General features: G+C 46.5%; 1 protein-coding gene across 1 annotated transcript; it reads right to left on the bottom strand.

Annotated features, from left to right (window-relative positions):
• Positions 1–6,714: 6,714 nt before the first annotated feature.
• On the bottom strand, positions 6,715–18,826 carry NFU1 (NFU1 iron-sulfur cluster scaffold). The gene is made up of 8 exons (XM_085862968.1): positions 18,713–18,826; positions 15,018–15,061; positions 14,668–14,806; positions 13,131–13,197; positions 8,929–9,040; positions 7,947–8,010; positions 7,598–7,772; positions 6,715–7,382 (listed from the first exon to the last, which is right to left on the bottom strand). The coding sequence occupies exons 1-8, from the start codon at positions 18,781–18,783 to the stop codon at positions 7,266–7,268; spliced, it is 789 nt and encodes a 262-aa protein (XP_085719094.1). The 5' UTR covers positions 18,784–18,826; the 3' UTR covers positions 6,715–7,265.
• Between the last annotated feature and the right edge of the window lie 6,495 nt (positions 18,827–25,321).

Raw genomic sequence — 25,321 nt, forward strand, 5'->3', positions numbered from 1 at the left:
CACGATATGTGATGGACATACAAACAGATTACATTTTGAGTTAATTAGTTAATTATCTTACCACCTGGATAGAAAAAAAAGAAAGGACTCAATTCGTTTTTGCACATCGACGTCATGAACCATCATGCCAAGTTTCAAAACGATTTGGGTTCCCCTTTAAGAGGATTTTTCTTATAAATTTGTTCCAAAATTATCAGAAACCACAATATCCTCAAAGACGATGGTTTGACGGTTAAGGTGGTTGGCTGAACATAGAAGGGTCCCGAGTTTGAGACCCTGTCGTGCAATGAAAATAACATCAGGTGGGTTGACTCAGCTTGTCATCCCTCCGTGGTCGGAAAAATGAGTACCAGATTACTGGAAGGAATGATGACCCGTCCAGGGTTGTGTCCCCCAGACAAGGAACAACGACAAATGTGTCCAAGAGCCGGAAGAAGAAAAAGAAGAAAAAGAAGAAAAAGAAGAAAAAGAAGAAAAAGAATAAAAAGAAGAAAAAGAAGAAAAAGAATAAAAAGAAGAAAAAGAATAAAAAGAAGAAAAAGAAGAACGCGGAGCTCTTAGAGCCAGCGTTCGCAACGCGACGCGGCAAAAAACTGACTCAGCAGCTCTATGCATCTAAAGATGAGGAGTGGTTCTTTTTCATCTTCTAACCCAATCTATGCAACCTTCTTGCTGCATTCAAAGTGCAGCAAAAAAATCATCAGGGAATATCTACCAAGCTTCAAAGTACAACTACTGTGCATGATTACTTTCTCATCCCCGCTTGAAGTGACTGTTGCAGTAATGACTTTTTTGAGGTTGGCAAGGGAACCGCCTCCAACACATGCACCACATGTGATTCGAGAAACACCTTCTCACATTGTCTAATTTGGGTTCAACTCCCATGACTCAGGCAAGGCATCATATAATACGCCATTCCATCGGGGGGGGGGGGGGGAAGTTAAGCCAGCTGTCCCATATGCAAGCAGTTGTAGACGTTAACATTTTCATTGTACTTTCTGTTTAAAACAACAACAGCAACAACAAAAAAAGACGACAGTGTCCCAGTAACCCAGACAAAATGTCAAATTCTGGCATAGACTTTTGCCAACCAGGGAATAACAAACCACCGAGCCGAATGCTCGCCATAAAGCATCTTCGGCAGCATATGGTTTCCTGCTTGGAGAAATGAGACTCCAGAAGATGCATCAAAATAATCGACACGCATGATGGCAGCTCAACCTACAAAATAAATACAATAAATACTACAGCAAAGTTGATGGCGAGTCATCACAAATCACCACCTAAAGCAGAGCTGAAAGATGGCAGAGTCCCATGATGAGGAATGACCTAATATCAAATTTTGAGTTAAAAAACAAAACAAAAATCTTCTGTTTTGATCCCAAGTCCCCACCTTTTTTGGGTATGAATCCAGGGTCAAATCCAAAATAATAAGAAAAAATGTATAAAATGTGCTCGTAATTGCATTTCTTTGTATTTGACCTTTTGAATCACCCCCCCCACCCCGGGCCCCAGGTGGGGGTGGGGCCAAAAACGACACCGCTCTCGCACATTCGTGCCATGTGGTCATATTGTTGTGGGCCGGGTATCGGCTGCGAGCACGACCGCTAGTAGTGCTGTGGCCATTCCCCATAAGGGCCCTAAAAAGCAGGGTAACCCCTCCCCAAGGTAAAACAAACCACAACCATAATTTTTGGGTTTATTGGGATGTCTGAAGTAGGAAATGGATGGTTGTGAAAAAAAATATCTTGGGGATAGCATGTATTTTGGTCATGATTTGTGTTAGTAGTCTCCAATAATTTAGCGAATGTTGCTAAATCACGAAAATGACTATTAAACCTGCAATTTTCAACCAATTTGCACAAATAAGGTGTCATCTTGTAGGAAATCTGAAAGGGCATTACATAATTAGGTTGAGACAGTATTGTTTTGCCTAAAAATATATATATAAGAGTGTGTATGTGTCAAATCCAATTCCGAGGAACATGTTCTTAGTCCCTGTTATTTTACCAGTCCTTTGTCTTTGCAGGCAGAGAAACTTTCATCATTGAATACAGTACAAGAAAAGCATAATGGATGGTGAACCTCCTGATAAGAAACCTCGTTTGAACACTAAACAATGTATATTGTGCTTCAAATCCCTTACAAAAGGAGGTGCTGTTGTCAAGAATCCAACCCAAGATGGCCTTAGGACTATCACGAATGTATGTAAGAAATGCAAAGATGATGTCTATGAATTATTTTCACCCTTAGAAGACCAAATTCTCTCCAGCGAGATTAATGTGAGCTTCCACAAACTTTGCTGCACAAAATATACAAGTTCCTCAAACAAATACATGTATGATGATGCCGCAGGTCCATCTACAAGTAGTCCCTCATTGCGGCAAAGCAGTAGATCACATTCCTCCAATTTCAATATCCGTACTCAATGTTTTGTTTGTGGCAAAGGAGACAAGAAATCAGAAAAATTGACTCCAATTACAAGTGGAAGTGGTAAATCCACCAGACAGAGAGTTCTGGAAGCAGCCGCCAAACGAAATGATGGAAGAGATTCATACTCGAATGCTTACACATTCAGACCTCTTTGTCTTTGATGCAAAGTATCATCAGAGTTGTTACGGACATTATATCAGTGATCGCAACATTGAAGCAGCGTGTTCGAAGGCAGCCACATCCGACAAAGAACAGACCTGTCACGAGAAAGCATTCCACGTTGTTCAGAATGAGCTTGAGAAATCAGTGCTATCCCAAAAATTGACTGTGACAAGCCTCTCTCTCCTGAAAGAAAAGTATGTCCAAGCATTGGTTGACATAGGGGTGACTGATGCACAACAATATTCGTCCTGGAAGTTAAAGACAAAGCAAAAAAATTATTATGGAAACAGACTAATCTTCGTGCAACGCCGTGGACAATCAGACTTGGTCTGTTCAGGCAACATGACAATTGGTGATGCATTCCAACAAGCATCACACATGGAAACTGATGAAGACATTGAGTTTTCTGATTTACATTCAGCAAAAGATCAGCTTGATGAATATCAGATCTTGCATATGGCAGCAGCAATCCTGAAAAGCCATACGAGTAATACAACTGACAGTGACAACTACATATCTAGTTTTGATCTGGAGCTAGAGGAGTGTGGAAAATTTGTGCCAGACTGTCTGTATGATTTTTCTATCATGGTGTGTGAGCAAACAAGCATTTGACTCTGTATCTTGCTTTGTCAATGGTGACCCTCAAACTTGGGAGCTGAAGATCATTGCTTTATGCCAAAATGTCATTGCTCAGAGGCACCAGTATCCAAGTCTGTTTCATTCTGGGATCCAGAAACACGAAAGAAGATTGTGACCTTTACAGACATGAAGAAGTCCATTAACATAGATAAGGACACCAATAAGTTGATGATTGATTCAGAAGGCTTCTGGCTGTGTCAAAACAACGAAATGTGAACATGGAAACAATCTTATAGCATGAGCTTGCAGTCATCCCACCTGCCTTGTTCTATTATGATGGCAACATGAGGAAGTGTGTTAAAGCAGATCTCGCCAGTACTCTGGAGTCAACAACAGAGGAAATCCTTGAGCTTCCACCATTTGATGGTCAAGGGATTTACATATATGATGGGATGGCGCTTCTCCAAGGGATACATGAAACACAGTTCAACACTTTCAGGGATATTGCACAGCTTATCTTACGCAAAATTGTTGCCCTGCTCAATAATTCATGGAACATCAAGTCTGTAGTCCTTGTGTTTCATCATTATGATGTTCCCCATTCTGTCAAATATCAAGAAAGACAACACAGAGGTGGCACTTCTGCAGTTGCAAGTCATGTAATTGCTCCAGACAGAGTTGTGCCACATTACAGGAATTTCCTAAAGAATTCTGCTAACAAGGCAAACCTTGCAGCATTCATATCACAGTCATTACTAGATGACCCACCTGGACTGATCAATGGGCAGAGTATAACTCTTGCAGGTGGATTTCCAGAAGCTGAGAGAGTTGTAACCATTGACTCAAATGGAAAAAAATAAATCTTCTCCGGCTCTTCAGCACACAAGAAGAAGCAGACACTCGGATGCTTCTTCATGCCATTGACCTCGCATCATCTCATGAAAGGCTGATAGTGAAGTCAGATGATACAGATGTCCTAGTCTTGCTGCTTTACTATCTAAATGAAGGCAAACTGCCAAAGTTAACATACATGCATTCTGGACACACTGGACAAAGAACAAATAGGGAAAGATTTATACCGGTTCATAGTATCTGTCAAAATGTAGGAGAAAATGCAGCACGTGCCTTACCATCTGCACACGCCCTTACTGGGTGTGATAGCACCAGTAGTCTCTACAAGATTGACAAGAAAACAGCCTTCAGTAAGCTAGTTCAATATGCAGAGGATCTTCCTGCTCCGAGCACAACTCCTGATTTGACAGAAAACCTGCAGGATGCTCGTCGGTACACATTAGCATTGTATGGAAACAAAAATAAATCCAATCGCAACTTATGTACAACCTTAGATGAGTTATTGTATGAATTTTCTTGCAAGAGTGACAAACCTGCATCAGCATTTCCTCCAACTGAGGATGCTTTCCTTCAACATTTGTTGCGTGCTAAGTACCAGTTAACTATATGGATGCAATGTGAAGTTTCGACACCACAACAGTTGAGCCCAATGGGTAATGGCTGGAGATGGGATGAGGCACATCTTCCATGCAACCTGTTTACTATGTGAAAGAGGCTGCACCCATTGAAGTCCGAGACCTAATTCACATGTACTGTATGGATGCTGAATGCAAGACTTCACAGAAGTGCCACTGCTTGGCATTAGGATTGCCTTGCACTGACTTCTGTTCATGTCTCTGTATGGTATGTGACAACAAACGTGAAGCCCCTGTTGCTGCAGATGAGAGTGACTTGGACAGTGATGATTTTGATTAAATCTCTTTGTGAATTTCATATTCAGGACCATTTTATGCAGAATGTTTTGTTAAATATATTTGCTAGTTTCAGTGTTAAAGCAAAAAAAATTAGTATACAACAAAATTTAAGATAGCATTTTGGAATAAAATTAGTTAGTAAAATCACATTTTTTCAGTTTTGAAAACTTAATGAATCAGATTTAGGTACTGAGATAATCTGAAAGCAACATACTCTTGATTCTGTACAAAATGACATTTTAATTATGAAAATTGGTTGATAATTGAAGATTTGTCATTTTTATGATTTTCCGAAACGCAAAAAAATTCCAGGCACTATAATTACAAATTCCACCAAAAATACATGTTATCCCCAATATATTTTTTCACAACCATCCATTTCCTACTTCAGACATCCTAATAAACCAAAGAAATATGGTTGTGCTTTGTTCTACCCTGGGGAGGGGTTACCTTTTTTTTTCCAGCCATGCCACAGCACTATAGGTGGAGCAGTAGGGTCGACTCCATCGAACACCCGGAATCTAGATTGTACCTTTCGGAAAACTCCGAGGGTACGGGTCCCTTACCGGACCGTGAATCGTCAATAATTCTACCACGTGGTACAGGGTTATTTGCCAAACTTCAAAATACCTAGACCCACGTGGCGAGCTACCGAGTATCCACACCCTTGACGGCACTTGTACGGGACGAGCCATATGCGTGCTCGACCCGTGCGTGACCCAAGCGGGCGGTCACCGAGCTTCCGTCGATCCCAAATGCACACCACTACGATAGAAACGGCCTTTACTTCTCCCAACATGCACCACGTTAAACCAATAGAAGAACCACAAAAACGAGTTGATACATTTAACACATGGTTTTATTTATAATGGGGGGGGGGAGGGGAGGGGAGCACACAAGGAGCGGAGTTATCCGACTATAAGGAAATGCAATGTACAAAGCGCAAGCACTTAACGATTTATACTTACAGACGGGCCCACAGACAGACACACACACACAGATACCCAGACGGACATGGACCTGGCCACCTCGTGTGGTTTGGCCGAGCCGATTCGGCGGGACTTGAACCTGCAGCTCAATGCCGCTGCAAACACCGGGTCCAGAGGCAGCGCCAGGCTCCAGCACGCGACGAGACTCGAGCCAGCGACGAGATGCCAAGCGAACCAGAACACGCGCTTGAGATCTGCGTTCCACACTCCAGGAGACCAAACGCTCCCGACACCGCGCCGTCCCGTCGATTTTTTGTCGTTCGAGGGAGGCGCTTCTCTTCCCGACCACTCGCCTCCTGATTGGACGAGGGCACGCGTGTAGTTCTCGCCCTCCGCTCATTGGCTGGATGAGATGGGTGAGACGCCTGCTCCTTGCCGATTGGCTTAGAGGGACGCCATGCCTATGTTGGGCTCCGCCCATGCGCGTGCAAAGAATGCCGCGAGCGTTATGGCGATCGGTCGAGTGGGGAGGAAGGTGGTGTTGTTGTAGTGGATGTAGTAGTAGTAGTTGCTGCAGTTGTGAGTAATGAAAAAATCCTAATTATCAAAATAACTCCACAGCACATGAACATTTAATTCCCATTAGACTAGGGATGGGACCCTAACTAAAAACACACTTACCGATATAACTGTTCTATAGGACCTGTATGTTGAGTGCTCAAGGCTTCCAGATTCGCAACAATATAACAAACCAAGTTTGGTGCATTTATGCACAACCCTTTAGGAGGAGATAGCACAACACACCCCTAATAACTACAAAAGATAAATAAAATGAGAAATCAAACCCAAATGCAATTGGTTGTATTTTGTTCCATGGAGTCAGCACATAGTGCAACAGCACAGAGCAATAATGACGGGAAAATGCAGCAAAAGAAAGCAGCACGTCGTGTATAGCAAAATAAAGTCTGTTGCTCTGGAACTAAACTCGTCAAAAAAATATGGAATACATCCGAGGCCGATTAGCGTCATGAACGAAAGCGAAAGCCGACGACTCTGTCGCTGAGATGCGGTCAGCCAGTTACAGATTGCACTCGTTTCAAGAAGATTTAAACAACTACAGGAAATGTACAAGCCGTTTCATGAAGCATTTGTTCATAACCTGTTTAAGATCACAATCTATAATTAATTCTTCTGCAAAGCCAGTGCATGTGCAAAACATTATGCACGCACGCACGCACGCACGCATGCACGCACGCACGCACGCACGCACGCACGCACGCACGCACACACACACACACACACACACACACACACACACACAATCTTGCTGTCTGACACATTCATCTCATCAGGGTATTCTCTTCCATCTCATGCCAAGTCTTCCTTTCGACCTCAATTACTCATTCGACTTCACCAGCGGATCCTGATTTTTTTCTTCAATCTCTGCCTCCTGTTTCTTCCTCTCAAAATCTTCAAAAACCCTATAGGTCACATCATCCACCTCATCCTGCACCTACAGAGAGACAAAGGGAAAAGTGAGAGACTGAAAGGAGATGGGGATAGAGAGAGAAAGAGAGAGACACAGACAGAGAGAAGGAAAGAGACAGACAGAGAGAGAGACAGAGAGAGGAAAGGGAGGGGAAAACGAGACGAAGCAGGAACAAAGGAAATGCATCCTGCGACGCAGCCAACATGAAAACCTTCACGTAAACACGAGCCACCTGGTACCTGCTTCACATCCAGAACCTCTGGAACGTAAAACTGTAGCATGTTTCGGATTCCAGCTTGCAATGTCAGCGATGCTGAGGGACAGTCGCTGCAGGATCCACGCATGGACAGGAATACCGTTCCTCCCTCGAACCCCCGCCAACACACATCTCCACCGTCCTCGAGAACCGTGGGACTGGAGCAAATGGCAGGAGAAAGGGAAGATGGACAAAATTCAGGAGTTTGAAAAAAGATGGATAAGTAAACTTGTATGTTGGGAGAAGGGGGTGGGGGCATCGTATGTGAATAAAACAGAGATGAGGACCCTTGATCACTCTATAAACACAGCTGGGAAAGCAAAAGGAGGTACCGAATCCTCGTTTCAATGAGCTCTTTTATGACAGCCACAACTTCATCGTCATCTTCACTCGGAGCTAAAAATGGAAGGACATATAGAAAGGTAGGTAAAGAGGATGTTAAACTGTCATCACATTTTCATATCTCAACAGAGAAGGTCGACTCTTAGCACAACTCCATTAACAAACTCTTCCATTCCATGTAGCTTCACATGATAAACGAGGTGCCCTTGCAAGACAATGATGTCAATGCAAAGCCATGGCAAACGTTATCGGTGTTAAAACTCTGATATGCACATTAAGCATGAAATTTATATTTGTGAAACAAAATCATCATAATGAGTAATAAATATACACACTTCTTCTTCCTCCTTTCTCTCTCTTATATCCCTGTCTCTATCTCTCTTTCCACCCCTCTTTCTTTCTTTCACTCTGCCTCCCTCATTTTCTCTCCTCTTTTCCCCCTCCACCTCTCCTCCTCCATCCTTCTTTCTTCTTCTTCCTCCAACGGTCACCATTATCCCACCTTTATCTTGTTGGGTCGGCCTGGGGTAAGCATGGCCCGAGTCTTCAAGAACCAGCTGGCCAGGTCTGACGCTCAATTACTTCTGGCAGAAATTGGGAATATGTTCATGGTGCCGGCGATACCTTGCCTTCTCTTCTCAAAGGACACCATGGCATCTATAACGTCCACCAACGAATGCTGGCAGTTCGGGACACCCGTTTAACGTCCATCCGAGGGACTGATGCAGTCCATTTAACGCACTGATGAATCACCCTGCCCGTGAAACCCCGGACTAACAGTTTATAGCTGGTCGGGAATCAAACCAAGGATAGACAGCTTAGAGGGGAGTGTGCGTACCTCCAAGTCATCCTGCCAGCGCTAGTCCCTCCCTCTCTCTTCCAAGGAAAGTTGTACATGTTTCATCTTGTTCACACAATATTTTTACTCTTTACCACCTCTTTGCCATAATACCCACCCTCTTCCCTCCTTACCCAATGAATCCACTGGCTGTTCAAAGTTGAGGACAGGAAGTGATGAGGAAAAGAAATCGGACAGGCAGGCAAACAGTTCAGGTTTCAGCAATGGCCATTCTGCATTCTCGATCTAAACAAAGTGAAAAGGAATGAAATATCTATTTAAAAGAAGAAACGTTTTTACACACGTCTATAGTTATTAAACATCAAAACGCAAGCCTGGTGTGGGCTTAACGGTTAAGGTGGCTGGCTTAAGATCTACAGGTCTCGAGTTTGAGCCGCTTTTATATCTGTTGAATCAACACCAAGGTGGGGTTGACTCAGCCTGTCATCCTTCCGAGGTTGGTGAAATGAGTACCAGTGTACTGGTAATAAAGGGCATTGCATCAGTGGCACAGCCGTGCCCCCTCAGCCAACGATGCTACACCGCAGCCTCGCGCTGCATATGAACAAAGAAGAAGACCACAACATATTACTAAGCCAGCGAAAGAAACAAAACATATTGTTGTGGTTGACCAAATTCGCAAACCACCATTCAGGTCCCTTAGGTGAGATATCTCGGTAAGTATATGTGTAGTTAGGCCCAAACCCGTTGTCTAGAGGGAATAAATGCCATTCATGAGGGCTGCGACTCTTCAGGATAGCCGTTTTTCTTTTACTATCTTTATTTTGGACCAGCCGCCATTATTACCACCACCAACCACGTCTCAACAGCCATCACAACAACAACCACCAACCACAACGCCGCTTCACCACAACCGCCACAACCTTTACCGTCACAACTCGCCACCATCGCATCACCGTCATCTCGCGCCACTCGTGGGCACCGATGCTGGACTCGTGTAGGGCGCGCACCGAGCAGCGTGTTCAAAAGCATCGCGGACTTACCGCAGAAAAACGGATCAAAAACGACTCACGCCCACTTTTGTTCCATCCAATCGGTGAGCGAGGGGCGGTTTGGCCCCGCCTCCAGGGCGTTGGAGGGCGGTCGCTATATGCAAATTCATGGATCAAAAAGCATTTACGCCCACTTTTCCTCGGGCCAATGGGGAGCGAGGTGAAAGGTCGGAGGCAGAGGGTCAAAGATGAAAGAGCGAAGCCACGGGGCTTATAAAAACGACTGCGTTCGTCAGAAGAGTTCGCAGTTGGCAGTTCGCAGTTGGGAGTTCGCAGAGAAAGAGTTCGCAGTTGGGAGTTCACAGAGCCAGTGAAGAGTTGGGACGAGTCAAGAGAGGAGACGGAGAGGGCGATCGGACGAAGCTGTGGAGAGGCGGCGAAGGCGGTTGAGGGGGTGCTCGCGTCGGATTCGGGGAACTGCGGAAGGAGAGGCCGGCGGCGCGACCGAGGTCGTGGTGGAGACGCTCGTCACGGGACCCGAGATTTTGTGAAATCCTCCTTTCCCCGAGCATCAGCAACCCCCTCCTGTTTCCCCCCCCCCGCGCTGAGATAGTGCGACAAAAGGGGGCCCCCTTCCCACCCCCTACCAGACACTGTCCGCGAGGCCCGCGGAGTTGAGGCACCACCGCCACTTCGCGTCTCATCATCAGACGGGTAGGCCCGACACGGTCTCAGCCCCAGGCCCGCCTACCCCACTCATCCTGGAGGGTGGTTCTCTTTTCTTTTGCTTTGGGAATATGTGTTGTCGGCGCAGTCTGTGAAGTAAAATTGTATAAGTGTTGCCGAGTGCCCGGTAGTCGGATAGATCTGCATTGTTGCATTTGCTTTTTGTCTTCTTCTTTTACATGTGCTTTTGGTGGAATTGTATATGTGTGCTTTCCGTTCATCGCGAAATAAATGTGCTTATTGTTGAACTGTTTTCCCGCTTCGCTTCGTCATTTCTTTCATTGAATCCCCATCTTGCTTCACGTAAAGGGTTGGTCGTGGGCTAAGACGCCCGATAATTAATCGAACCGTCGAGGCCGACGAATAACACCGCTCGGTTATCCCGATAGTACGGAACGGGTCGCTTAAGTGGCCCGTGTCCGAAGTCGACCTGCGGCGAGGTGCGATCGCCCGGTCTACCCTCCGTGTGGGTACTTAGGTAGGTCGAATTTGGCGAGCAACCCTATCCCACGCGGGGGCCGATTGGCACGATCGCGGTGAGACCGAAAGGTCCACCCGTGACTGGTTCCCGGCGTTAGTCCGAGAGGGTCACGACTGGATTGTCCGTCCGGTGGGCGACGTGCCGCGATTCGAGTTACGTGGCCGTCCGCACGCCGGCGGGCGCGAATCCGCAACAATATAAAGAGAGACAGGATTGAACAGATGAGAAGAACGGAGTTAGGAGCTCAAGACAATAGTTAAAGAAAATACCAACAGAATTTCCTTATCTTTGAGCAAAAACTCTTGAATAAGTGGAACCTAAAATGGCATGGCTGGGATATTAGTTAATTGTGGTTTTGGTTAAGTTTTGGCTGAGTCCATGGTCCTATCACTTTGCCATCGCAGACAGGTCAGTGATCTCTGCCTTCTACCACCGAGTTTCTGGTCTTGCACCCTCTGCTCTTTCTGTGCTTTTCCACACCTATCTGTGCTTTTTTATCCCCTTACTTATTTAACCTTCATGGTAAGGACATTATGAGAAAAGCAAACAGATATGATAAGAGGCTGGAGTCGGAATTGGAATTGGAGGAAGACGTATCAACAACCGAAGGTATGCTGATGACACTACTCTGTTGGCAGAAAGTAGTGAGGATGTGATCAAACTGCTGCAGACATTGAAGAAGGAAAGTGAAATAGCTGGTCTTTATTAAAACCTAAAAAAAAGACTAAAATCTTGTTGACTGAGAATATTGATGTGTTCAGATCGGGAGATGATCATGTGGAAATAGTGGAAAGTTTCATCTTCCTGGGTTCTAAGATTGAAATGAATGGAAAGTGTGGAGGAGAAATTAATAGATGGTTATCATCAGGGAGAACAGCAATGTCAGGATTGACAAGGATCTGGAAAGACAAACCAAGAGGAGGCTGGTGAATGCTCTGGTATTTCCAGTTGCAATGTATGGATGTGAGTCATGGAGAGTGAAGAAGAAAGGAAGGAAGAAGATTAACAGTTTTGAAATGTGATGTCAGAGACGAATGTTAAACATTCCAGGGACTGCAAGAAGAACAGAAAAATCGGTGCTTGAAGAAATTAGACCACAGTGTACATTAGAAACACTGATAAAACAGAAACTGTCATACTTTGTACACACCATGCATGAAGGTGTACTGGTAATAAAGTATAAAAATTACCCCTGTGCGGGAGTGACGGTCATCTCTGCGAGAAAATAGATAGCCTCCTGAAGGTAGGGCAGTTTTTGCAAACTTTGAAGTCACGTGACAGGAAAACGAAAGCGAATATCGAAAATCCGGCCCGACCAAAATTTAGATATTGTCCCATAGATTCATTTGCCACAATCAAATTCAAGATCGCTTGAGAAATGGCGGAGGAGATAGAATTTGAATATCGTCATTTTCGCAACTTCAAAGGCCTCGTGACCTTGACCTTGACCTTCGGTGACCTTGAAAGTCATACCATCGTGTACGTCTCGTCGACCTCTATCAGGATCACCAATGACCAGATCTCCTGCTTCAACTTCATTGTGAACGGACGGACGGACGGATGGACCGTCACCTCTCCTCTCAACACCAATATTATTAGGTCATGCTCGAAGATATGACCTAAAAAGTCAACCATGCTGGGTATAGGTGAATGAAGAAGAGGAAGAGGAAGACCATGCATGTGCTGGATGAGATGAAGGCTAAAGGCAAACCATCTCAACCAGAGTTTTGGGAAGCAGTGCAGGATCGGGATGGCAGGGGAACTCTGATGATGAATGTCACCAAAGTCGGTCACGACTACATAGATACAAGTTGCCTTGTGTGGAATACAGAATCCAAAACGATGGCAAATCCTCCCTTCTGGACAGATTGCCGGTTAATCTGCAACGATGGCCATGTGTAGAGAACGCATCATTCCCGACAATTGCCGGTAAAAAAAATGTGAACCTTCCTGACTGGCTGGACGTCCAAGCCACTTTGCTTGGTTGTACAAGTGCCTGGGCCGACGGACCTTTTTGGAATTGCCAGTTTTAGTCGAGATGGTTTGATGGAGTTTAATTGATCGTCACAAAATAATTCCTCCATACAACCCTTCCTCCAATCGCCACACCTCACAAGTCACCAGCAACAATAAATAAATAAATAACACAACAGCCTACCCCCCACTTCCCTCCCACCTTCGTGACAGTGACAAAATCCGGGCCAAAGAAAACTCCTTCCACACCATCAATTCGGAAAAGAGACCTATTTGGATTGGGGGGGAGGGGGGGAGCAGAGGGAGAGAATCAACTGATGGCCATTCAGAGTCAGTGGATCCTTTACAAAGTAAGTCCTTTTGATGAATACACAGACCTCTGTACATGTTGTATCCAAGAGAAAAGAGGAGGAAAGGAGATAGAGGAGATAATAAAAAAGAGGTGAGAAAAGGCAACAGATGTTGTGCACATCTGTCGGGGGGGGGGGGAAGAGGAGAGAAGGGCTATATAGGGGATGACAACAAGGGAATGGGAGGGTGGAGAAAGTGGGCCATTTTTCATTAGAAATAGCATACAGTGTATGATACAAAACTGGGCTGGCAGCAGAGCTTAGGGGTGTGCACACTTACCTCTGAGCGACCTAGCCACTTGAATCTCGGCCCGGTTATAAACTCATCCTGGTGTTCCGCATACATGACAATCCATTACTGCATACATGTGCTGTCCCTCAAATAGACGTTAAGCCGGGTGTCCAGTATGCCAGCATTAGTTGGTGTACATTGAAAGATCCTACGCTTTCGCAAAGAGGCAGCGAGTCATCACTGGCACCCTGAAAAAAATTGCTCATTTCTGCCCAAATGTGCATCGAGGTGTCCTGTTCTCTCAGGAAGTAAAAGTTTGGACCCACGCTGTTCGATCTTCCTTGTAACGCTACAAGTGTAGCTGGTGTATTCCTGGTGTTGGTTTAATGGTTAGGGTGGTGGGCTTGGGATCCTAGGATCCTGAGTTCAAATCCCACTCGACCGTTGAACTAATACCAGGTGGGATTGACTCTGCCTGTCATCCTTCCGAGGCAGGCAAAATTTGTACCAGCTTGCTGGCATCCTGTGGTGGAGTGGCGACCCGTCCAAGATTGTGTCCAATTGCCAAGAAGACTGCTTAAGCAGCACCAACGCTCTGCACGGAGTATGATCCCAATGGATGGATGGATGCAGCTGGTGTTACCTTGCAAAAATGGCTTGCTCTGCCAGAAATGTCATTTTCTCCAAGAAAACCTCTTTCAACTGCTGGCTGGCTCTATGCTTTCGACGCTGAAAATTGGCCTGGTAGGGCCGAATTGGGCTTTGTGGAACCCGTTGGTGACATCAAGAGCGTCATCGAAGAGCTTTGTGGCCTCAAGAAGCCGGTGATAAATTTTACAAACTCACCTCTGTAAAAGAACCTGGTTTGAGACGACACCGTCCGCAAGGTGGCCATTGCACGTAAAAGCCCAAGTAAAATTTGAACAACTCATACATTCGCAAAAAGCTAAGATCATGGGAAAACTGAAAATAAAGCGTTACCCTGACCAAAACTTGCAAGTGGGCATCTCTGGCAGTGTGGCAAAATCCAAAAACCTCCGAGCAAGGTGACCTAAAAGTTGAAGCAAGGCTAAAGAATCAAAGACCACCTGAGAAACTCTGGCAAATTACACAATGAGAGCAAAACATGGAAAAGTTCTCATCAACTGCCAGAATACCGTGCAAGAGGAGAGGTGCTTGCAGTGTGGATAGAAGGGAAGTCGACAGTGGAGTTACCCTCCAGCACCATGCGTCCAGGCAGCAGCTTCAAGCTGTTCGGGTTTGGGGTTTCCTGGGTCTGAATGAACAGGGAGCGGACTGGGGTTGAGGAGAGGAAGGTTGAAAGTTGAGGAAAAGAGCAAGAACAGAATGGAAAATACATGAATAGAGGTGTTGAAAGAGGTGGAAGTGGATGGTGGTGGTGGTGGTGGTGGATGCATCCTACAGAAAGAGAAATCACATAGCAAAATAGGGTATCAATTATTGATTGATTCGAGGAGACAGGGGGTGGGGGGATGAAGAAACTAACCAGAAATATTGGATAAACCAACCGGTCTCGTTGGCATCACAAACCTGAACACACAAACACAAACAAATTACTAACATCCATCTCATTCCCATCTGGAACACGCAGCACCAATTTCACAATGCCTATAACTCTTTACAGACTACAGAGCTCTTAGGTGGGTTATCACGACGAGTCGAGAAACATCTCGAGACGGCAGCCAATCCCGGACATGTTGCCAATCCAATGCAGAATACGAGAGTGAAGGTGCAAGGATTTGGAATTTTGTTTCAGAGGTGTTGGCGATAACTTCCCTCCTCTTTGTGAATGACAGCGTGGAATCATTAACGTCCACCAATGACCAGTGCTGACAGCTGAGTACTCTGTGATTTGTGTAACACCTCAAGGTCGTTCTGTGGGACACCAGAGTGACAGTTCATAACTGGGTAGAGATTCAAACCCAAGCAAGACAGCTCAAACACGAGTGGGCATACTTCCAAGCTATTCTTCCAGCTCAAGCACTTGTAGTAAAGGAAATTTATCAAAGATAGTTGTTGTTAAATAGTTTTTCTTTAAATAAATAAAAGTAATTGTGCAGATTAGCAAACTGTATTCGGAAGAAAACAATCGGTGCAGATACAAAGAATATGTTAGACACAGGTTAAAAGACATTCATCAAACAGGATGGTGGAGAGGGATTGAAGTTGCCATCAAACAGGATGGTGCAACCATCTATCCTGGATTTGATTCCCAACATGACTAAAAACTATCACTCAACCCCCACATACGACTGCATCTTCCATCATGCAAAGTCCTTCCTTGGCACACCTGAGCCCCTGACCACAAACAAAGCTTTCGTCCGCAGCCTGATGGAGTACTGCTCTCCCCTCCGGGCTGGTGCTCCCGCCTCTCACTGTAGAAACCAAGGCATTTAGGATCATCGGCATCTCCCGTGATGAGGTTGTGTCTTTGGGTCTCTCACTCTCTCACTGCAGGCAGGTCGGTCGTCTTTCTGTCTTCCACCATCTCCTCTCCAGCCTCGCCCCCCCCCACCCCCGGCCCAGTCTATGATCTGTCTCCCCAATATTTCCGTAGGACACTCAAGGTGCGCCAGCAACCCCTTTCTGGTGAAACTACCAAAATGAAAGAATCACTGCTCACCTTCACTCTTTCATTCCTGCCTCTGGAACAAACTCTCACACTCTGTTCAATCCCACTCCTCCCTCCAGGTCTTCAAAACAGCTGTTCATCACCATCTCACATCTCCCCCCATCCAAAACCATGATCTTTTCTACCCCCGTTAATCCACCCCAAACCCACCCACCTCTTCCATATTCCCTGAAAGTCCCTGTAATGTCCATCTGTACCATGAATGCAATTCTATAAATTCCCCCTCCCCCTTCCACATTACAGAACAAGTCGGGGAGACCCCGACTAATGCCCGAACTTACGAACAGTAGGACTTACGAACCAACCCCCCAAAAGGTATTATTATTCATATTATCATTATTTATTAAATCGTTCGTTTTTAAATGTCTGAGATATGAACTTTCACTCATGCGTAGGATGTGATCGTGGGCTGAGCAACTCGGTACTCTCCTTCTTCCGGCGAGATGTAAACAGTGAGCGTCACGTGGTCGACTGTATCCCGCATACTGCACCGTACTGCTCATAGCTGCATTCATACTGCCACACATTTTACCATGACAACAAACCCTAATCATGGCTGATAAACGTTGCAGTGAAGTCCCTGCAACGAATAAACCGAGAACCTTAAACAATGGAGACGAAACTGGACGTCACAAAACGATTTTACATTCAAATCATGTATTTTGCTATTTTACTTTAAAAGCACAAATGACACACTTACTGCTGTTACTCTCATCTGGTTTAATTTAACTGCTACAGAAAAAATATCTAAGAAATATTGTTGTGGGCCGGGGTTCGGCGGCGATAAACGACCACTCGGGGGAGCAGTGGAGTCGTCTCCCACCGAACACCCGGAATTTAGGTAATGACTCTTGGATAAGTCCGAGAGCTCACGGGTTACTCGAGGACCGTGGTCGCCAATATTTCGACGGCATGAGGTCGGGACCACTTGTCTAATTCCAATTTACCTAAGTACCCACGCCGTCCAACTACCGGGGGAACCACACCCTCAGCCGACTTTGTCCGAATCGAGTCGCTATCACCGACTCTGATCCGGCATAACCGAGCCGAAGTTACCAAAGCCACGCCGGACCAAATAAACAATTTATGGTGCGAACGGCTTTACTATTACTCAACACACACCTTGCTAGGTCAATGGGAGAAAGCACAGAAAACGAGCTGGTACATTTAACAGGGGTTTATTTATAACAATAATCGGGGAGGGGAGACAGCAGAGTTATCACGAATAACGAAATGTAATGTACAATGAACAAGGCACTTAACAGTTCTACTTACACAGACTCGCACTGCGCCACGCACGCACGCAAACGCACGCGCGCACGCACGCACGCACGCACGCACGCACGCACGCACAACTGCACCCCGTGGGTCTTTATTCGGTAGAGCCAGGCCAAGGTACCTTCCCGCATCATGCAGTCACACAGACTCCGAACCACCACGGTGGGACTCGAACCCACAACACGAAGTCCACGGCCCACGTCCCCAGCAGCTCGGCCACCACCACCACGAGAATTCACTGCAAAGGGCCGCATACGACGACCGAGACCAAGTCACCACGACCGCAGACGCTCAGCAGTCGCCACGTTCACTGCTCTTCGGTCACCACCACCACGGTGAGCCACCGCAAAGGACCGCAGACCGCTCGAACCACGACCACAGACTAAGCCAATCACCACAATCACTGCTCTACTCTCTTGAGGTGAGAGCGGTTTCTTTCCTCGCCACTCGCCTCCTGATTGGACAGTCCCATCACTCAATCCGCTGGCCGTCCCTCATTGGACAGGCCCACGGTAGGCGGGGCAACTCCCACCTTTCTGGGGCAGAGTCAGATCTGAGATGATGGAGGCTCCGCCCACGCCTTCAGCCAAAAACACGTGGGCAATGGCGACCGGGTTGAGTGAGGGTGGTGTCGTTGTTGTTGTTGATGTTGAAAAACCCAACTGAAAAATAACTCGTAGCGCACACACGAAATTTCCATGAGACAGAAGGAGGGATTCTAACTATAAACACATACTTATCGAAATAACTGAACTACGGGAGCTCTGGCTGTCTGTGTGCACAAGGTTTCCAAATTAGTAACAATATATCAACACGTTGTGCAAGGCTGTGCAGAGAGAGGGGATTCGTCGGGCCTTTTGCAGAGTATAGAGGGGATTTCAGTACCCATAATGCCGTGCGCGCCGCCATATTGGTTGGCACACCAAACAAGGCCAAGGGAGGTGAATGCAACCAACATGGCGGCGCGCACGGCATTATGGGATAGCTCTGAAATCCCTCCATACGTGAACACACTGACCCTGCAATTAAGGGGCTCTCACTCAACTAACAGTTGTCGTGATCATCCAAAAGAAAATACAAAAATAAATACGAGCTTAGAAAAACTGACGACACACTAATCTCACGTACGGCCTTATCATTGTACAACGCGACTGCGCAATGTTATCCATGACTCATAATCCGTTTATTTAACTCTAACTAATAGTAATACTTGCCAATTATTTCACACTACCTGTGTAAGCTCTTCACCACATTTTCGATTTCTCTCTTACCTGAACAACCTTCCAAAAACCCGTAGCGACGACATGCTCGTGACGTCAGACGTGCACGTGACGTTTCTCATTAGACGCTCAAGTGACAGAAACACTTTTTCAACTTCAGAAGAAGAAAAAAAAACAAGCAAGAGTCAATTTATATCGATAAGGAATTATCTCGATAAAAATATTTAAATGCGAGTATTTTTTTTTATACAGAAATAAACATGAAAAAAGGAATAAAGACGAGCGTGCGTACACCACCACGTGCTTCACCAACGGTTACACCGCCAAGAATGGAAAAATGGGAATGAGGTAACCCATGCTGTATATTTGGCTTGGATCAATACCATAAGCAATTACAAATGTAAAACTTGTCCTCGTGGGAAGTTGTTTCATCTGAAGTTTATTGGAGCGGAGAGAGAGGAGAGAGAGAAGAGAGAGGAGAGAGACAGAGACAGACCAGAGATAGAGGGAGATAGAGAGGGAGAGAGACAGAGAGACAGAGATAGAGAGAGAGAGAGGGAGAGAGACAGAGAGACAGAGATAGAGAGAGAGAGGGAGAGAGAGGGAGAGAGAGAGACAGAGAGACAGAGAGACAGAGAGGAGAGAGGAGAGAGGAGAGAGGAGAGAGGAGAGAGAAGAGAGGAGAGAGAAGAGAGGAGAGAGAGAGAGAGAGAGAGGAGAGAGAGAGGAGAGAGAGAGAGACAGAGAGAGAGACAGAGAGAGAGACAGAGAGAGACAGAGAGAGAGACAGAGAGAGAGAGACAGAGAGAGACAGAGAGAGAGACAGAGAGAGAGAGACAGAGAGAGACAGAGAGAGAGGAGAGAGAGGAGAGAGGAGAGAGAGATTTCACTCGTGTGTATTTTCGGTTACGGAATTGCCACCAACCATTTACTTCCATTACCAGTTTGCCAAATGGCTTAAGCACTCAAGCAAGCGCTCCACCAAAACAATTGCGAAGGAACCGCTGGATTCCGCTTGGCAAGCACAAGCAAGCTGATTGGTAAACCAAGGGAACACAGGTCTAGTTTACAAAGGATCCAGCACACTCTTCAAACCCTGTTTCAAGAATAACCGAACGGCAAAATAAGTTGCAATTTCATCCCACTATCAATTTGTAATTAGCCACTGTCTTTAACAACAACACAGGGGTCTGGGTCTGGGTCTGCGGCCGGGGGTCTGGGTGAGAAGACCACTCGCGGGGGGGAAGCTATCTCAGATTCCCCGGAATTGCAGACCATCGCACACGGATAACTCGCCAACCGACCGTGAACGCCAATAACTCAACCACGTGACTTAGGGTCCTCCGTCTCCAGTTTATCTGGTTACCGAAAAGTAATCACGTGACCTAATTCCCGGGGGACACGCCCTCGGTACGCCTTGTCCAAACCGGATCACCTTACCGTATCAGATGCAGCCGAGCGACACTGCCAAGAACGTACCGGCTAGAAGAACGAGTAGTTGGGAATAAAGTCCCGGTGAGGCTAAGATACGGACCATGCTGGATCAATGAAAGAAAAGACAAAAACGAGCTGGGAAAATTTCAACATTGGACGTCCAAAAGAATTGGACAAAAAAGTTATGTGGCACAGTGAAGGTAGTTTATTGTTGTGTGTAAGCAGAGATAGAAAGAAACAAGCCGGTAGGCGACATGGGTGGTCGCTACATAATTGCATACCAGTCATACAGTTTTTGACGGATCGGGCTGAAAATTTTTTGACAAAGAGGTTGATTATAGTGTGCATAAAAGCGCGGAAGGCGATTTTTGATTTTCGAAAAAATATATTTTTCCGAATTTTTCAAAAATTTAAAAGTCCCGTTGCTCGGCAACGGTGGCGTCCAAGGCAACGGTGCTCAAACGTATACAACTAGATCCTGGTATGAACCTACCAGTCAAGTTTCATCAAAATCGATTGACTCCTCTGGCCTCCAGAGCTGTCCATTACGTGCAAACAAACAGACATACAAACAAACAGACATACAGACAGACGGAAAACCTGAGAATAATGGTCGTCTAGCGACCACCCAAATTGTGGTGCGACGATAAAACAAGCAACTTACTGAAGCAGAGAGCAGACCTATCCCGATATATCTTCTGCAATCGTGCCATGACACACACACACACACACACACACACACACACACACACACACACACACACACACACACACACCCCGATGAAGAAGAGCTAATGAGAAGAAAAAGGAGAGGAGATGAGGCTAACGGTCTCGTAATACCTTGCACGATTGACCGACCGCACCACCCAGTACGTTTTGGCAGGATGCTCCGCTGAACGAACCCTCCCTGACATCTGGCATGTCGTCTCCTGCTTCGAAGCACGATGTGCAGCTAAGCGTCGATCCAGAGAAGAGGGGCGACCGTCAGGCATGAGGGAGGGACTTTGGGTGGAACCAGCGGCGAGTGGGTGGGCGGAGGTGGAGTCAGGCGGGTGGATGGAGTCAGCAGCGAGTCGGTGAAGAAGAAGAAGAAGAAGAAGAAGAATAAGATGAAGAAGAAGAAGAAGAGGAGGAAGAAGAAGAAAACTTAGACGGGGCACACAGAGACCGATCAGAAGCCAGCAAGGAAATTGAGGATGACCACCACGACGACGACTCTCACGACTCTGATGGCTTCGTGATCCGTCCTTTATGGACCCTGCAGTGCGGGGCGGGGGCGACGACCCGAAACGATGTGTCGTCACCCGAATCGGGCGCTCTGATTTGGCCCTGGCCAGCACACGACCCAGCCGCGATGGCCGGAAGCAGCCCTACTTTACATCTGGCAACAGATCGCGTAGCTGTGGAATTGTCTCGCTCCGAACACCGTGATACGAATCGCCCTGCACCGTACTCCCGGCCCGTGCCCCGGCGACCGGCCGAAGGTCGCATCGGCCCCGCATGCCTGCCCGGGCACCCCCGGCAACCTGGTTAGCGCTGGTCAATGTGCTTCCTTTGTCCGTACACCATGCGGCCCGAGCGATCCGGGCCGCACAGCACACCTCTGCTTGGCAGCAGCTTCATCAAGGCAGAGGTGTGGGAGGATGTCTGCCATCTGCGGGAGACATTTGTGGCCGTGGTGGTGAGCAAAGACCGACAGTAAAACGCCGTCGTGAACCAACGCGCAGACCCAAATGAAGAGGTGTCCTATTCGTGCTCTGTTCTATGTACGATAATAAATTATTACGGGGCTGCGCGCAGGTCCGCCATTGAGCATGCGGTGATCGTCACAGGCGGTGGTGTGCGCGGTGCCGGCTCTGATCTGTGTCATGGATTGAAGGAAAGAATTGGACATAATTATTAGGGTTGAAAAGAAGATCGATATAAGTATTCAATGCAGAAATGGGTTGAAAAGAACGCACCACGTGCGTCCTGAAGTGGGCAGAGGTTATCACTGTGCTGCACGCGTTCCGTGCAGTCTGGTGGTGGAGGTTTTTTTGCTTATTTTGGTCTTCTGAGATGATGCATTTTTATTGTGAAGGGTGTGGCTGCAGTTTTTACAGGTGGCCACTGCTTGGAGTTATCTCAGGAATAAGAGAAAAAGAGTAGGAATGAAGATAGAGATTTCATCAGACCTAACTATGAGACCCACACAACGCACTTCATCCCGTTTGACCCATTAGACATGAGGGAAAGGTCTAACTGTACATGTATTAATTAAATAACTGTCTGGGGACCGCTCTATGATAGATGCCATTGCCTTGGAGGGATGCGGTTTCCACAACCGCAACAATACTTTTTTTATTATGGACCCTAGACATTGAAAAGCTACATATATCGAACAAACAGTTTCAAATGAAGCACCTCACCGCCATTAGAGCATTTATATTTCATCAGATGTGGCAATTAATGTGAATTGTTGCTCCCAGCTTGACGGCTTGATGACAGAAGACGCCATTTGCATTTTTTCCTCCACCGTCCCTACCCCGTTTTGAATCCTGTGCAGGCACGGGTAACTTGCTGGTAAGGTGCAATGTTGCAAACGGATTAATCCAGTGGAGGTTTCATATCGACATTATGTATAACTCAAAACTTTATGTTGGAATGAAACGGGCAAGAACAACAACACTACAACATTCCTCGGACCACCACAATGCCTTCAAAACAATTCCCTCACACCATCGGACCACAACCTCAGTAAGCTTCGCTTACTGTTGCAATTAACCGCCACAACCACCACAAACCACCACGCCATATCCAACCGCTATGATACACTACCGCTGCCATCGCTCAACCACCGTCACCACCGACGTTTCCCACCTCCCTGTGGACTGGCAGGAGACAAGGGAGCGGCCCGTATCATTATAGATACTCGGGTCTGGACGATCTGGCGTCTAGCTCAGGGCACGAATGTGCACTCGGCTCAGTTCAACGTGGTTTGGTTATCCCTAGTGTTCTGCTCAATTACAGACCCCATTGGGTATCCGGCACATGTTCACGGTTGGAGAGCTCTACCAAATAGCCCAGCGCAATGTTAACCTCAGAGCTCCGTCACGTGACCAAGTTCGGGGCAAGTAAGGGAATTTCCGCTGCCAAGGTCTCACATGGGCAGAGATATATATATATATATATATATATATATATATATATATATATATATATATATATATATATATATATATATATATCTATCTATCTATCTATCTATCTATCTCTCTCTCTCTCTCTCTCTCTCTCTCTCTCTCTCTCTCTCTCTCTCTCCCTCTCTCTCTCTCTTGCAGCCTGTGGCTGCTGGTTGCATCATTGGTTGGGACGCGGTTATGCCACTGATGCAGTGTCCCCCTTACCAGTACACTGGTGCTCATTTTGCTGACCTCGGAAGGATGACAGGCTGAGTCAACTTCCTGGTTTTTATTAATTCAGTGGCCAACGGGGCTTGAACTCAGGACCCTATGATCCCAAGCCGCCACCCTAACCACTAAGCCAACACCAGGCTTATGGGCAGAGCTCGCGCGGGGTAATGCTCTGCAGCTATTCGAGAATCCTGCGTCGGAGTGGCGACCCATCCAGGATTGTGCCCAATAGCCCAATAGCTTCAGCAGCACGAACGCTCTGTACAGAGTATGGTCCAAATGGATTTGGAATGCTATGTACACAAATGAGGGTGCTGTAGAACACCCATCACTCCGCCTGTTCCGCTCTCAAGCGCCGCCCCTCCTGGGTGATTATAAAAGAAAGCTCTGTTCTCTGGTTTGCTCTCTTCTCTTGTTCTTGGGGTCACACAGAGCAACAGTACGAGCAGAACGGAACAGAACGGAGCCAATGGAGTGCGGAATGAGCAGTATTATTCCATTCGCATGTACACGTACAGACCTCTTCACATTCACGATAGTCTAACCTCTTGCAGGTTCTTTGCTTGATTTCCAAAACCCCCCTGACCCACATCTTTGCATGTTTCTCTTCACATATCACCGCACCTCGTTGCATTTCTTTGAAGCACGCACCATAGACACCCTCAGTTTTTCTCCCTCCCCCTCCCCCCAACCCCTCCTAAGCGAATGGGAAGCGTGGGTCCATCGACCGCGCAAGGTATTGAAGACGCCTCACACCTCGTACTGTCTCGATCTGTCTTACTTTGTAACTTCCCTCGTTGTATGATCCTGATGGCACCTGTTAATGTATAGAACAGGATAAGGCTATGTGAGTATAGCATCGGTATAGCTCTGCACTGTGTCTTTTCCTTTGCAAATACTTTCATGTCCTTTTTCCTCACCCGCTTGTAATATACCTGCTTGTTACAAATGTACCCAGACTGTCGTGTCTTTTCCCCAACGATCATGCACTTCGTGTTAGCCAGAACGATTTACCCCACCAATTTGCTCTTATTAGCCAGCACACACTCATTGTATTGCTTGGCAGTAATCCGGATGTGCGTTGAGGGCACAAGACCTCCTTTAGTGCGGCCGTCTACAGGTAAGGTACTCACGTGAAGTAGTGAAAGCCTGCCAGGATTTGTAGTATTAACCAGCGTTCGTGGGTGCTTCGCAACCCACCGGTGCACGGACTTTTCCATGCTCGGTGGCCTCAGGATCCGGAGTTTGGGAAGAACCCGAGTGCTTCCCCTTGTGGCGAGCCTCAAAACCCCTGATCCGGAATAATATTAAACATAAAATTTATTATCGACAATTTAGATTCCGCCAAAGCAGTCTCGGAGCAAAGGTTCTTTGTTTATTTTTTGTTCCGTGGCTAATAATTCCCCATCTGCTTGCAGGAAAAAGGTAACCACCATGAGGCCAATAACTCCACAGCTTTTCAATGTCTAACATGTCCCGAAACCACCACCGGGAAAGCTCACTCAGTCGAGTAGCACCACGTAGCCACTGCTCATGTGAAATAAGTCAATTCTCTATTTGTGTATATGTGTGTGTGTGTGTACATCTGAAAACCATATAATAAAACAGGGCGAGGCCAATCTCTACCAAATTTTGCATACTTTATGGTAGTACCAAAGGTCAGGTCATGGACACAAATAAAAGAGCCCCCTCCCCTGCAAAGGTGATGACGACAACTTCCAACTCGTTTGTACACATGCCACAATGCAAGTAGCTCACTGAACCCTGCTGCAGATAGGGGGGATTATTAGCCATGGCACCAAATATGTTTACCCGACACCCCTTATCATCCCAC

This window comes from Eptatretus burgeri, chromosome 17, assembly GCF_056783735.1.
Source record: "Eptatretus burgeri isolate ZD-2024b chromosome 17, Ebu_testis_v1, whole genome shotgun sequence".
Classification (NCBI taxonomy): domain Eukaryota; kingdom Metazoa; phylum Chordata; class Myxini; order Myxiniformes; family Myxinidae; genus Eptatretus; species Eptatretus burgeri.

Bases quoted from the DNA above. Each gene is read 5' to 3' on its own strand.
- NFU1 (XM_085862968.1), bottom strand. From the start codon at position 18,783: ATGAGAAACGTCACGTGCACGTCTGACGTCACGAGCATGTCGTCGCTA. The intron at 14,807-15,017 runs GTTAGTTTCTTC...CCTCAACCCCAG, and splicing joins TGGTTTATCCAATATTTCTG to TCCGCTCCCTGTTCATTCAG. The intron at 9,041-13,130 runs GTGGGAGGGAAG...CACTTTGTTTAG, and splicing joins ATTTTGTCACTGTCACGAAG to ATCGAGAATGCAGAATGGCC.